At 40.3% G+C, this 14376-nt stretch overlaps 1 protein-coding gene across 1 annotated transcript in view; it reads left to right on the top strand.

Annotated features, from left to right (window-relative positions):
- CFAP44 (cilia and flagella associated protein 44) overlaps positions 1-14376 on the top strand; it is a 444725-nt gene that overhangs the window by 315148 nt on the left and 115201 nt on the right. Inside the window, exons 21-22 of the mRNA XM_030203902.1 lie at positions 5188-5318; positions 14145-14338. Of these exons, the coding sequence (XP_030059762.1) occupies positions 5188-5318; positions 14145-14338 (325 nt within the window). The remainder of the gene's footprint in view (positions 1-5187; positions 5319-14144; positions 14339-14376) is intronic.

Here is a 14376-nt window from a genome sequence, read left to right as displayed (position 1 = left end):
TGAACAAACATGTGGATAAAGGTGAACCAGTTGAAATTGTGTATCTGGGTTTTCAAAAGGCGTTTGACAAAGTTCATCATGAAAGACTCCAGAAGAAATTGGAGAGCCATGGGATAGGAGGTAGTGCCCTATTGTGGATTAAAAACTGGTTAAAAGATAGAAAACAGAGAATAGGGTTAAATGGTCAGTATTATCAATGGAGAAGGTTAGATAGTGGGTTCCCCCAGGGGTCTGTGCTGGGACCGCTGCTTTTTAACATATTTATAAATGATCTAGAGATGGGAGTAACTAGTGAGGTAATTAAATTTGCTGATGACACAAAGTTATTCAAAGTCGTTAAATCAAGGAAGGATTGTGAAAAATTACAAGAGGACCTTACAAGACTGGGAGACTGGGTGTCTAAATGGCAGATGGCATTTAATGTGAGCAAGTGCAAAGTGATGCATGTGGGAAAGAGGAACCCGAATTATAGCTATGTAATGCAAGGTTCCACGTTAGGAGTCACCTCTGCTCAGTATGCTGCAGCAGCTAAGAAAGCAAATAGAATGTTAGGTATTATTAGGAAAGGAATGGAAAACAAAAATGAGAATGTTATAATGCCTTTGTATCGCTCCATGGTGCGACTGCACCTCGAATATTGTGTTCAATTCTGGTCACAGCATCTCAAAAAAGATATAGTGGAATTAGAAAAGGTACAGAGAGAGGCAATGAAAATGATAAAGGGGATGGGATGACTTCCCTATGAGGAAAGGCTAAAGCGGCTAGGGCTCTTCAGCTTGGAGAAAAGACAGCTGAGGGGAGATATGATAGAGGTCTATAAAATAATGAGTGGAGTGGAACGGGTAGACGTGAATCGTTTGTTTACTCTTTCCAAAAATACTAGGACTATGGAGCATGCAATGAAGCTACAAAGTAGTAAATTTAAAATGAATCAGAGAAATGTTTTGTTCTCTCAACATGTAATTAAACTCTGGAATTCGTTGCCAGAGAATGTGGTAAAGGTGGTTAGCTTAGTGGGGTCTAAAAAAGGTTTGGACGGCTTCCTAAAGGAAAAGTCCATAGACCATTGTTAAAATGACTTGGGGAAAATCCACTGCTTATTTCTGGGATAAACAGCATAAAATGTATTGAACTTTTTTGGGATCTTGCAGGTATTTGTGATCTGGATTGGCCACTGTTGGAAGCAAGATGCTGGGCTTGATGGACCTTTGGTCTGTCCCAGTATGGCAATACTTATGTACTTATATGTGCATCTACTGAATATCTGTATATGTGTATTTTATAAAGTATGTGTATACATCACTACACCGCTCAAACTCTGCCTACATTTATATTAAATAAAAATGGGCATTATATTTCTGATAAGCCTACTTTTACATGCATATATATGTATGTTGAGTTTACATAGCTGTTCTCTGATGACAGGATAATATAGCCACACTGTAGGTAATATCATCTAACAACTCCCAGGATAGAGATTCTTTCTCCCAAAACCCAGAATTTTCCAAGAGACTTTACTGGGTTCTACACTTGGATGTAGTTATCACCCTCTTCATTTCTTCTTAGCTGCTCAGCCATTAGGATGTTCATCTGCCCACCTCCTCGCGCACACACAAAATATACAAGATAGAAGAAGAAGAAAAGTTAAAAAAGTAAATGAATTAATGATGGCATTTCAGGAAGTACGGAAGACAAACAGCCAAGTGATCTGAGCTAAAAGGCCCCTATGACATATCAGCACGTACAGCTTCAATGAGAGCCAAATGCCTTTAATCCAGTGGCTCACAGAGTTCCTGTGAGTCCTGAACTCACAGCTACCAAAAACCCCATCCTCACAGGGTGATCCAGTGTACTGGGAAATGCAGCTGCTTTAGCAAAGGCAGGTACTGAAATGGGGGGAAAGTCATCCAGCAAGTCAACTCCACAAAACAACTGCAGTTGAGAGCTATTTTTTATGCACTACTGATGTTAAGAGAGTGGATCACAGGCAAGATACTCTTCATTTGAACCAATTACCTAGTAGCCATGTTCTATATCAACAAGCAAATTATGCCAAGAAACTATAAAAATATGGAATCTAGTATTATTAATGCAACTTTTTCTTCAAATCACATGCCTCCTAGGAGACCAGAACCAGTTAGAAGACCAATTGAACCACCTACTTGATTAGGACAGGGCTTATTGTGAGCCCTTTCTACAGCTATGGTCAGGATGAAATGCTGCTCCTGGAGAACAATCATAAGTACATAAGTACTTAAGTATTGCCATACTGGGAAAGAACAAAGGTCCATCAAGCCCAGCATCCTGTTTCCAACAGTGACCAATCCAGGTCACAAATACCTGGCAAGATCCCAAAAAAGTGCAAAACATTTTATACTGCTTATCCCAGAAATAGTGGATTTTCCCCAAGTCCATTTAATAATGGTCTATGGACTTTTCATTTAGGAAACCATCCAAACCTTTTTTTAAACTCCGCTAAGCTAACCACCTTTACCACATTCTCTGGCAACAAATTCCAGAGTTTAATTACACGTTGAGTGAAAAAATATTTTCTCCGATTAGTTTTAAATTTACTACATTGTAGCTTCATCGCATGCCCCCTAGTCGTAGTATTTTTGGAAAGCGTAAACAGATGCTTCACATCTACCCGTTCAACTCCACTCATTATTTTATAGACCTCTATCATATCTCTCCTCAGCCGCCTTTTCTCCAAGCTGAAGAGCCGTAGCCACTTTAGCCTTACCTCATAGGGAAGTCATCCCATCCCCTTTATCATTTTCGTTGCCCTTCTCTGCACCTTTTCTAATTCCACTATATCTTTTTTTAGAAGAAGGGTTATGTCCTATATGCTTTCTCCATACCATGGAATTGAGGTCTTCTATGTGTTTTTCTGCACATTCCTTTCATATTCATAGTCATTCAAAAGTCAATAAAGGATTCATTATACTAATTTCTCCTCAGTGGCCTTGGCAAGTCTGGTTTCAATGGCTTCTTTCCCTGACACAAGACCAAGCCATTTTTTTTAGGAAACCATCCCTCCTTACTGATGTAACAGAAGTCGTCTGTTGCATCCCAGCCTGATGTACCTCTCACTGATGGCATGAAGATTGAGAGGTGACTCATTATCAAGTTGCCAGTAACACAGGAAATCCAAAATATGTTTGTAGCTTTGCGTTGGCCACCCATCATGAATCCTGTCATTTCAAATGGGCACACTTCACTCATTTGTGTGAGAACCATCAATGTAATCCTTTTCCAATCTGCTTAGGTATCGGCTCCATCTTTCCAGTACCGGACTGAAAACTAATTATTTAAGACTCCAACTGACTGATATTGCCACCTACCAGGAATGCATAGGGGAAAACTGATCACCCACCTCTTAGGATCCAGATTCATGAAAAAGTTGACAAAAAAGCAACCTCCTGTTCAGCTCTCCATACATCTAATTGCAGGAAAGCTATGCTATTCCACCTTTAATGCACCAAAGACTACCATAAAGTTTTCCTAATTCTTTGTACCTTTTGATTCTTCCCACTTGGCTGGACAGGTCACAAACTATGCACTTTCAAACCTGACAGCAGACTACATCACTTTTGGTTATCATTAAGCAACACTCGCTTGACATTATTGTAAAACATCAGCTATGAACTAAGGCACCTTCCATTGCCATCCTTTGATCGGCATCCATGCTAGGTATCTGTAAGATCACCACGTGTTCTTCTGTTCACAGCTTCATATACTATTATTGTCTTGACTTCTCTAGCAGAACAGATGGGATCTTTGGCCAGACTGTCTTGCAGAATTTCTTCTTATGAGTATATTTTTTTCCTAGTACCCATTGGCCTGGCTAGGTTCCTGGAATACAGCTCAGTAGAACTAGTAACTTTCAACTTTGCAGTCACCAGTGGTGTGACTACATTATCTTAACTACTACTGGAGACAGTGAAGTTGTTTATCTGTAATAGGGTTACAGCAGAATAGTAAAAACACACCAACCAACCCACTGTCCCCTCATTTTAAAAGGGGGAGGAAGAAACTTTTAATACAAAAGATTCCCAACTTGGTACAAACTGAAGAGAGTGGTGACAACACGTCAGCATGCACATACCTAGTTAAGTCTCTTGGAAGGTTCTGGGCATTGTCAGTGTGAATCTCTGTCCCAGGGGCCATTGGAGACATTACCAATGGTGTGTTTGCAGTACCCTGTTGACTCCTGACAACCTCTGTTACAGGTTAGCAACTTTGGTTTTACTGTATATAAAACATGCTTTATAATGCAAACGTTGGGGAGCACATTCAATACCATTTTGATCCTACTCATGATTATGCCACAGTAAAAATCTCTTGTGGCAAAAATCTCCTATAGCAAACTAACCTGCTGAGCGTCTTAAAAGACCAAGCAATGGACCAATTGTTAGGGAGCTGAAAACAATGGAAAGATGGCAGCACTCAGCAGCTCCCTAGGCAGAGGGATTTCTAGAGGTATTGAAATAATCCTGCAATTGTGCCTGTCTTGTTAATATGACTATATGCTAGCAAGCCTGAAAAGTTCAGAAGGGAAAGTGGTGTTTAAGGGACAATATTCAAAGGTTTTTATGAATTTTTATTTATTTATTGCATTTGTATCCCACATTTTCCCACCCATCTGCAGGCTCAATGTGGCTTACAGAGTCTTGTTATGGTTTTGCCATTCCAGGATATTAGATATGATTAGTGAATAAAAATGAGGCTTGAAATTGCCCTGTCAATATTTTCACTTACATAAAAGGGTAAATGGAATTAGATCAAGGAAAGAAAGTAAATGTGGTGATAGCATTTTGAAATCACCACACTCATTTTCTGCCGTGTACTTTGCACCTGCTTCCATATAAGTGCAAAGTGCCTGATACAAAAGTACCTATGTTGTGAACACTATCTGGATTTTTGAAGGAAAGCTTTGTGGAAAGATTTCCTTTGAAAATTTGCTTACAGATCCACTCACAAAAGTACATGTGGGTCTACTAGCTACTCATGGGTTTTCAAACTTTCCCTCTAAAGGCCGAAGTCAACATTTCAACATAACCATTTGAATTGTTTCATACCTAACACTCATATTGAATACTTCGTGATGCTTACATGGACATCAGGCTTCTAATGTGTCAATAATTTCAATATTGATATAAAATAAATCACATCTTCTCCTTGTAGGAATTTGAAATGGACCACAGAATCCGTGAGGAGATGGAGAGGCAAACTTCACATAGAGTTCGCACCGTATACAAAGAGATGGCTTGGGAGCAGGAGAAACATAAGATTGGACTGCAGAAACTGCAGGCTCGGTGAGAACCAGCCTCTTTCCAGCACAAGAATGCAAATATAATTTCTATTTGTTGTTCATTTCATCTATATTATTCACAGGCTCTATTGGAAGATAATTGCCTGCAGGCTTCGTTAGAGGAAGGCCTCTAATGAAGATCAGTTGCAGTTGTGTAAATGGAGTAGAGTAATAGCTTATTGGTTGAGTACCAGTAAAATCAGGGTTCAAATCTCACTGATGCTTTTTGTGACCTTGGACAATTCACTTAACCTTCCATTGCCTCTGGTACAAATCTTAGGTCTACATTTACTAAAAGATTTTACTGCATTGATGTGTTATTTACCACATGTCCTGCTTTCAATGAGATGACTGGGCTATAATCTCAATTTTTAGATGTTTTTCTATGAAGTCTATCAGAAGTGCGTTCCAATCACAAGGGGACATGTCAGGAGTATGTTAAGGGCGGGATCTGGGCGTTGCTAACACTTTGATGTTTTTCAGCCATAAAGGAACAAAACAAAACCGTCCAGGACTAAAACTAAGATGTTTTGAGTTAGACCTGTTTTTATAACAAATAAGGCACAAAAAGGCCCTAAATGCCTACTGGAGGGAAACAGGAATGACCTCTCCTTACTCCCCCAGTAGTTGTTATCCCCCTCCCACCCCCCAAAAATGTGATTTAAAACATTACTTGCCAGCCTGTATGCCAGACTCCGATGTTATACTCCGGTCCATTAGAACAGCATGCAGGTCCCTGTAGTAGTCTAGTGGTGGGTGCAGTGCACTGCAGACAGGTGGACCCAGGCCCATACCTCCCTCTACCTGTTACACTTGTGGGGGAAATTGTGAGCCCTCCAAAACTCATCCAAAACCCACTGTACCCACATATAGGTGCCCCCTTCACCCATAAGGGCTATGGTAGTGGTGTACAGCTAGAAGTAGTGGATTTTGGGTATGTTTTGGGGGACTCAGCAGACAAGATAAGGGAGCAATGGTGAAATATGTACATGGGAGCATTTTATGAAGCCCACTGCAGTGCCCCTTAGGTGCCCTATTGCTTTCCTGGGATGTCTGAGGGACCAGTCTACTAAAAATGCTGGCGCGTCTTATATCCCAATGGCTTGATTTTGTGCGTTTTGGACTTGAACCTTTTTTTTTGTTGAAAATGGACTATAAAACAAAATCTCCAAAACCTTGTTCAAAACAGTATTAAAAAAAAAAGACGTTTTTCTTTTTGGAAAATGACCTTCTTTCCTATTCAGATTTTGGACGTTATTTGCAAAATGTCCAAAGTTGAACTTAGACATCATATCAAAAATGCCCCTCAATATCACTTCAAGCACCAACTTCATTAAGCATCTCAAGGTGAATATTGTAGGCTACTGATGCACTGATTGTCCGCTTGTTGGCGTCTTATTTTCTTATAATTTTCATTTATATGGCACTGGTTTGGCAGGTTAAAATGTGGTGGCAGCACATATTTCACCAGCTGCTGCCATTTGTTAAAATGCTCTTGTGATTGATAACTATCTAACAAATGATTAAAAATCTAAGTCTAATGCTGTTGCAATTCAGTCCTTAAGCTATGAGTTTATCTTGCTGGGCAGACTGGATGGATCATACAGGTCTTTATCTGCTGTCATCTTATTATGTAAAAATTAGAGTAAAATTGAAATTTAAAATCACTTAATTTCTCCCTTAATTGCATTCCTTCATTTATCCATTATATTCTCTTCAGTGAGGCTAAGGATGTTTAGTCTAACTTCTATAAATTAACTTACATGCAAAACATTGCATTAAAACAGGAACAACATCCTAGTCATCATGTAAGGTTGAAGGCCATGAGGTCAACAACAGCAACAAAGAATGTCAAAAAGCAGAGTTCTAAAGGAGGTGATCAATGCAAGCAACCAGAACCACCAGCGAAAAAATTTATCTGAGTTCCACAACTCTGGCTAGACAAGGAACTGTTTCACAGAAACAGTTTGCTCATGAAGCCTTGTTGATGATTGCAGAAGATACGATGCTGCTTACAACAGTTGAATGAAGTGGCTTCAGAAAGTTTTGCCAGCAATATATGCCTGCTGTCCAACTTTCAAGTAGATGCAATCTGACACAAAACGTAAATGAACTGTATGACATTCGGAAGAACTTACTTAATTCAGAATTAGAATAGGTGGAATATGTTTCTGTAGCAGCAGATCTTTGGAGCAGCCATAAGCACAGTATCTTGGAATGACCGTTCAGTATATAAACAAGGAGACACTATTGCACCATCCCATTCTTTGGCTGTTCGACAGTTTAAACATTCCCACACTGGGAAGAAGATTGTTTAAATGATGGCTGAAATGTTCGCTGAATTCCATATAATAACTGATATCATCTGCTGCGTTACTGACAATGCAGCAAATATTACAAAAGCCTTGCATCTTCTGAACAACATTTGCACTGGTGGCAATGAAGAGAACAGCAGTTCATGCTCAACAGAGTCCAACAGCTGCTGATGTTGGATCTCTTTTTGTTGCAGTTGAAGGTGAATCATGTGCTAATGATATTGTCTCCAACTGGCTTCCCAAACACATGAGATGTGCCAATCACACACTCAGTGTTGTAGCAGCTATCAACAGCCATGAACAATGAAAATATTTGCACTACAGGGCCATGGGGAAAGTACAGGTCTTAGCAATGCAGTCGGTCAGAGTACCAAACATGCAGAGATTATTGAAGAGGTGGCTGATCTGTTATGTTATGTTTATTTATTTGTTTATTGGGATTTATTAACCATCTTTATGAAGAGATTTTCCCAAGGAGGTGTACAACAGTTATAGCTTGATATAATTTACATTGTTTTAGCGATGTAATGATAGTAAAATGACCAAATGTAAGCATAAAATATAATCAGTGAGGTAAACTTGGAGATAGGCAATTAAATCCTAATAAAAATAATAATGATACATTTAAAACTTCACAGTAAAACATCCATACAGCAGAAATATGATAAATGTTGGCAGAATACAAATGATACACTATAGTAGGCAGCATACCAGAACATTCATATAACATAGATATGATAACTCACAATGCCAGCACAATAACACCTTAACAGGCATGGATTAGAACATACTTACAATTATAGTACTATGAAATATCTTAAGCAGCAGCTGGTGGGGGGAGGACAAGTGCAACTCAGACATGTGGAGGGGCATAATCGAACGCGAACACCCATCTCCATGGGCATCTATGTCCGAAAACGGGTATGTGAAGAGGCAGGACAGACCATATTTTCAAAAAAGATGGGCATCCATATTTCGTTTCGAAAATACGGTTTGGATGGACCAAATGTCATGGATTTGGTCCCTTCCGAGATGGGCGTTCTTTTTTTTTAGCGATAATGGAAACTAAAAATGCTCAGCTCAGAAACGTCCCAATCCAAGCCATTTGTTGTGGGAGGGACAAATGTACAACACTACCATAGCTCTTAGGGGTGAAGGGGCAACTATATGTGGGTACAGTGGGTTTTAGAGGCCTCCCATTTACCACCACAAGTGTTACGGGTGGGGGGGGGGGGGGGGGGGGCCTGGGTCTGCCTGCCTGAAGTGCACTGCAGTACCCACTAAAAGTGCTCCAGGGACAGGACTTGTTGCTGCTGTATAACCTTGGCACAGCAGTTCACACCTGAAGACTAATCTTGCTGAAAACGTCCTTTACTTGAATAAACACGTTTACACACCGTTCACTGCAGATCAGAGGTTGTGCCCCACTGGTAACAAGTCTCCCTGCTACTGAGATGAGCAGTAGGTCAGAGCTGGCAGAATGGTGTACAATGCCCTCTTTCAGCAACATTCAAGGTAAGAACTAAGTGCTGTAACGTGGCTAACACATGAAAGGGATCTAAAAGTGTCTTACACAAATGGCCATTACCTCATGGACTACCGGAAACAAAACAGGGCACACTCTAACCCAGTAAGCAGAGGGAAAAGCACCATGGCAGTAGAGCCTACCAACTACCAACATCGTGAGCATTTAACACAAGCTAGTGGAATCACGGACCCCAATACCCTACACCCACCACAATGCATTGCTGATGTGACTTTGCAGTGCCCTTAACAGAAAAGGTGTCACACTCGCCCGAGACCCACATCAGAACCAGGGAAAGGCTGTCAGAGGGTAGAACACATTCTGCTGTCATGGAGGTGGGTACGGCATTTGAGGCTGGCATACAGGCTGGAAAAAAAGTTTGTAAAGTGGGTTTTTTTTTGGTAGAAGGGGGTTAGTGACCACTGGGGGAGTCAGGGGAGGTCATCCCCGATTCCCTCCGGTGGTCATCTGGTCAGTTGGGGCACTTTTATGGGACTTGGACCTGAAAAAAAAGGGTCCAAATAAAGCGGACCAAATTTTTGTCAAAAACGCCCTTCTTGTTTCGATTATCAGCTAAAGATGCCCATCTCTCCTCGGGCGATAACCACACCCCAGTCCCACCGATTTGGGCGCCCACGGGAAACGGACGCCCATCTCCCGATTTGGGTCGAAATATGGGCATCTTTCTCTTTCGAAAATAAGCTGGATAGACAAACAAGAAAGGTAGTACACAAGCATTTAAGAGAAGTAAATAGCGGTTACATATAAGGCAAATTATATGTGTATAGTTGAATAAGGTATGTGCAACTGGTTGTCTTGATCATGTCTTCCAGTAAGAAATTCCACAGCTTAATTGTGCACTACTTGTAAAAAAAACCCAGCTTCTTATGCTTCGTGTTCAATCTGCGGGTTTTTTAGTTTCATACAGCCTCTTCTTTTTGTGTTGTTTGAAAGGTTAAACCACCATTCCATATTTATTGTTGTACCCAGCTCACAGTTTTTAAACTTCTCATGCCTTTTCCAAACTGAAGAGCCCTAACCTGTTTAGCCTTTCTTCATAAGTGAGCTGTTCTATCCCCTGAACCTTTTCTATTGCTGCTATATCTTTTTTTTATTCTTTTCAACCCCATTGTGTTGGAGAGAGAATTATATATAAGGGGTTGAGAATGCTATGCTTTCTGTCTTGGAACAAAATAACTCCCCAAAAGTTTAATGGAATGGGACCAAATTTAGCAGGGGAAAAAAGCTGTGAAAAGACACAAGTTTGAAAATGGTCCAGTTAAGACCCATTTGCTAGATAAATAAGCTTCCCCCCCCCCCCCCAAAAAAAAAAAATGGGCTAAGCATTTCCAGATTCTGCACCAGTGAAACAGCAATAGGGGAAATGCGCCTTTCAAACTGTCTTTTCCCTGTTTTCTACTGTTTTATGCCCCTCCCCAATAAACATTAGGAATAATTTCCTGTTCCTAATGAGCAACCTTTTGTTGATTTCAGATGTGCATTTTTCTTTCAGCTGATATTGAGCCCGTGGTGGTCAGCAATTTCAGAGGGGCTAACCAACACTGGCAGCAAATTATCTTGATTTTCAGTGCCAGGCCTAATCCAGACACTGGCACTGAATATTTGGATCTTCGATGGCCACAGGAAATTGTCCGGCTGCCAGCAGACATTCAGACCTATGCCCAGATAAATTTAGGACAGCCAATTTAGGCACTTACCTAGTTAGCAGAATGAAAATCACCACTAACAAAGTAAGGTCCAGCTCTGCCCAGACTACCCTTCCAGACTGCCCCCTGACATTAACCAGATAGTGATATGGTGGTTTGTGCTGATATTCAGGGGTACCATCTGGTTAATTGCTGCTGAATATGAGTGCAGAGCCAGCCAGTGGGGTTTAACAGGGAGGAACCTTCATAATTATTTACCCACTGATTATTTACATCTTTGTTTCTATTCTACTGTGAAACCTACTGACTGAATTATTCTCTGCTATAGGCTGGTTATTCAAAAGCACTTATCCATTTAGCTGTGGCCACTAAACATGTAACTATCACTGAAAATTCTTACAGATCACACCAGCATTATCTGGATAATGCCAGGGAAGAGTGGGGATGAAGCATGGGTGTTTTCATCCAACTGTACAGATAGCCATCAATATTCAACCACTATTCATATAGCTAAGCAGTTTAATTTAGGCCAGCAAAAAGGCTGTCCTAAATTAAAACATTTAGCTGTACCGATCGTGATTGAATATCGTTGACTGTACATACAGCATCACTACTCTATGCTTATATTCAGTAGTTTCCCATATTGCTTATGAGATTTTTCATTTTGTGTAGGTTTTTAAAGATTTTTTTTGTCTAGGGCAATGTCAATAGTGCATATTAATAAAGCACATCATGGCTCAATAGTGCAGTATTATTGATAACACAGGAAAAAGCAAAATTTGGAAGTACTTTCCTGTCATTTTGTTTTAGGTTAAAACTGATACAAAATAACATGAGAAATGTTGTTTCAAAGAAATGCATATCCCTAATATTTAGTGTTACTTGTTGCTTTGGATAGCAGTGCTATGTATGCATAAAACATTTAAATACTGTGGTCCTGAGTTTCAAATATTACTCCTTATGTGTATTGCCAACTCATACCTGTTGCCTTGGGCAGGACTATATTAAGATATTGCCAGGGTCCAAATGTTTAGCGGAGTCCTATCAGATGTGCTCAGGACTGAGGCTAAGATTGCCAAATGTCTGGCTTTTTTCAAGATTCTATAGGTTTTTGCATTATTGTCCAGAATCTAATAGGATGGCCGATGTGTCCGTCCATTTTTCAGAGTTTAAAACCTCTATCTGCAGCAGTCCAATCCTGCCCTCTGTGTGAAAGTGCCTGCCCTGCCTTCTTCCAGTCTCACTAGTAGTAGAAACTGAGTGGGATCTAGCCAATGGGAAGGCACTAGAGGCAGAGAGAGACGTGGAGGGCTGCTCTAGTCACAGGAAGGGAGAGGATGAGTCATGAGGGTAAGCTCCTCTGCTGTACAATTGAAGCTTTTACATGGGGGGCTGGAGGGTGGAATGAACTCTCCATAGAAGCACTGGGCTGACCTAGGAAAGAGTAAATGACTGACCTAGGGGATGGGAGAGGTAGTGCTGAGAAATGGGAAGGAGGTGTCATGAACTGCAAAACCTTTGCATGATGATGAAGAAAGAGTTGAGGAGGAGCAAGCAATAGCACAACACCAGAAGTGTCTGTATATGTGAAGAGCAAGACAGTGTGTTTCTGTATCTTGGAGCCACTGCTATATTAACAGAATTTCCCTTAAAATGTTTGGGCTGGAGAAGCCCACTGCTACAAATATAGCCATGTGCATAGTAAATAGAAAGAACTTTCCAGTCTTTGGAATTTACTTGGATACCTTTTTAATTAACTGGCCAAATTCATTTGAATAACTATCCTGATACTAGCCTTATTTTGTCTCTGTATTTTTATAGGCATCAAAAAAGCTAAATACTTTCTGTTGTTTCTTCCATTTGTGAAGCCTTTTTGAAACTTAAATGTTCCTAGATTTATAACTTGCAAACATCATCTGTAAATCTCACTCTGGCTTTTATTCTCACTCTTTGGGGAGATCAACCCTTGGCATCTCTGGTTTATACCAAAGGTAATGGAGGATGAAAATGACTTGCCCTCTTTCTTGGTGTTTAGCCTATTGCTATAAACTTGGGCATCATATATAAGATTACTTCAGCACTCCATCTGCTGGTAGAGGAGGATAATCCATTGTCTGAAATGGTCTGGCTGAACTCAAGGAAAGGAAATTACAAGGTGCATAATTGCTCCATCCTCTGCTGTTTTAGCAACTTTAAATTTGCAGACAAGACAACTTTATTCAATCACTTCACTCATGCTCCCTTTTCCAGATCACCGAGCACTCTGCTATTAACTCTTGTCCATTTGGAAAACTGAGCATTTAGTCCTACTCTCTATACTTGGATTTAGTAATTCAGAGTGAATTATATTCAGGTACAGTATATATTTTCCTGTCCTCAGAGGGTTTATAATCTAACCCCCCTGTTTACTAAGCTGCACTACCACCAACACAGCCCATTCACTTTGAATGAGCTGTGTCAGCATTGCTGCACAGCAGCAGCTAGCGCAGTTTAGTAAATGCGGGAGGGGGGGAGTTGCACCTGAAGCAATGAAGGTTTAAGTGCCATGCCCAAAATCACAAGAAATGGGATTTGAACCTGGTTTCCTTGGTTCACAGCCTGCTGAACTAACCATTAGGCTAATCCTGTTTCCTGTCTTTTAATTGCTTCTTAGTCCATGATAGGACATTGCCTCCTATCCAGCAAAATTTTAATTTTCTAAGGCGTCTCTCATGAGGAACTTTGTCAGATGCCTTCTGAAAATTCAAATACAGTATATCATTAGTTCAACTTTTTCCATGTGTTGGTTTACACCTTCAAATAATGTAGTAAATTGGTAAGGCATCTATAAAAGTGCCAACAGTCTGTGAGTCAGTTTGCTTATTTGATTGTAAAACAGAACAGCTTTTGCCCAAGACTTTGGCTTCATGCAACTTCAGGAAGGAAAATTCTACAGAAAAGAAATCTGCAAACAAGTAGGTATTGTGATGTCTTTTGCTTGGAAATCCAATTTTTCAGGCTTGCCTAAAAGTCTCCTGGTGCTTTTGATACAATAATGTCTCTGAAATGTATTACCTTAACAGAAGTTGTGGAGGATGAAAAGTTTCAGCAAAAAACACTTCTTCAAATTTGTACCCAGAAACTGACTTATACACCTTTTGCACATTTTAATTCTAGCTGTCAGTTTTGCTATTTGTAGATTTTAAGATTGTTGTGATAATTATTGTCACAAATATGTAGGGCTGCATGGAGAATCTTAACTAATAGAATGCATTACCTCCATTCCTGCTGTGTCTTAGGAAAACTTTACTCATTCTAGCAAATGTCTCCCTCCTGTTCACCAGGTTCCGAGACACGGTGGAGTTTGATACTGTGGTGGTTCATGCTATTCAGAGTGATCATCAGGTTGCAACATACAGACTGCTTGCGCTCTCGGATAAGTACCATAGACTGATGAAGAAGCTGAAGAAGAGAAGGCCCACCCGGCATGAGCTGAAACTCAAAGAGGTTGAGGCAGTGAAAGAGATTCGTGAGGCAGGTGGGCTACTAAAGGATTCAATACATGTTAGAGATCTA

This window comes from Microcaecilia unicolor, chromosome 5 (genome assembly GCF_901765095.1).
Source record: "Microcaecilia unicolor chromosome 5, aMicUni1.1, whole genome shotgun sequence".
NCBI lineage: Eukaryota > Metazoa > Chordata > Amphibia > Gymnophiona > Siphonopidae > Microcaecilia > Microcaecilia unicolor.
This window is presented reverse-complemented; position numbering and strand designations above follow the sequence as displayed.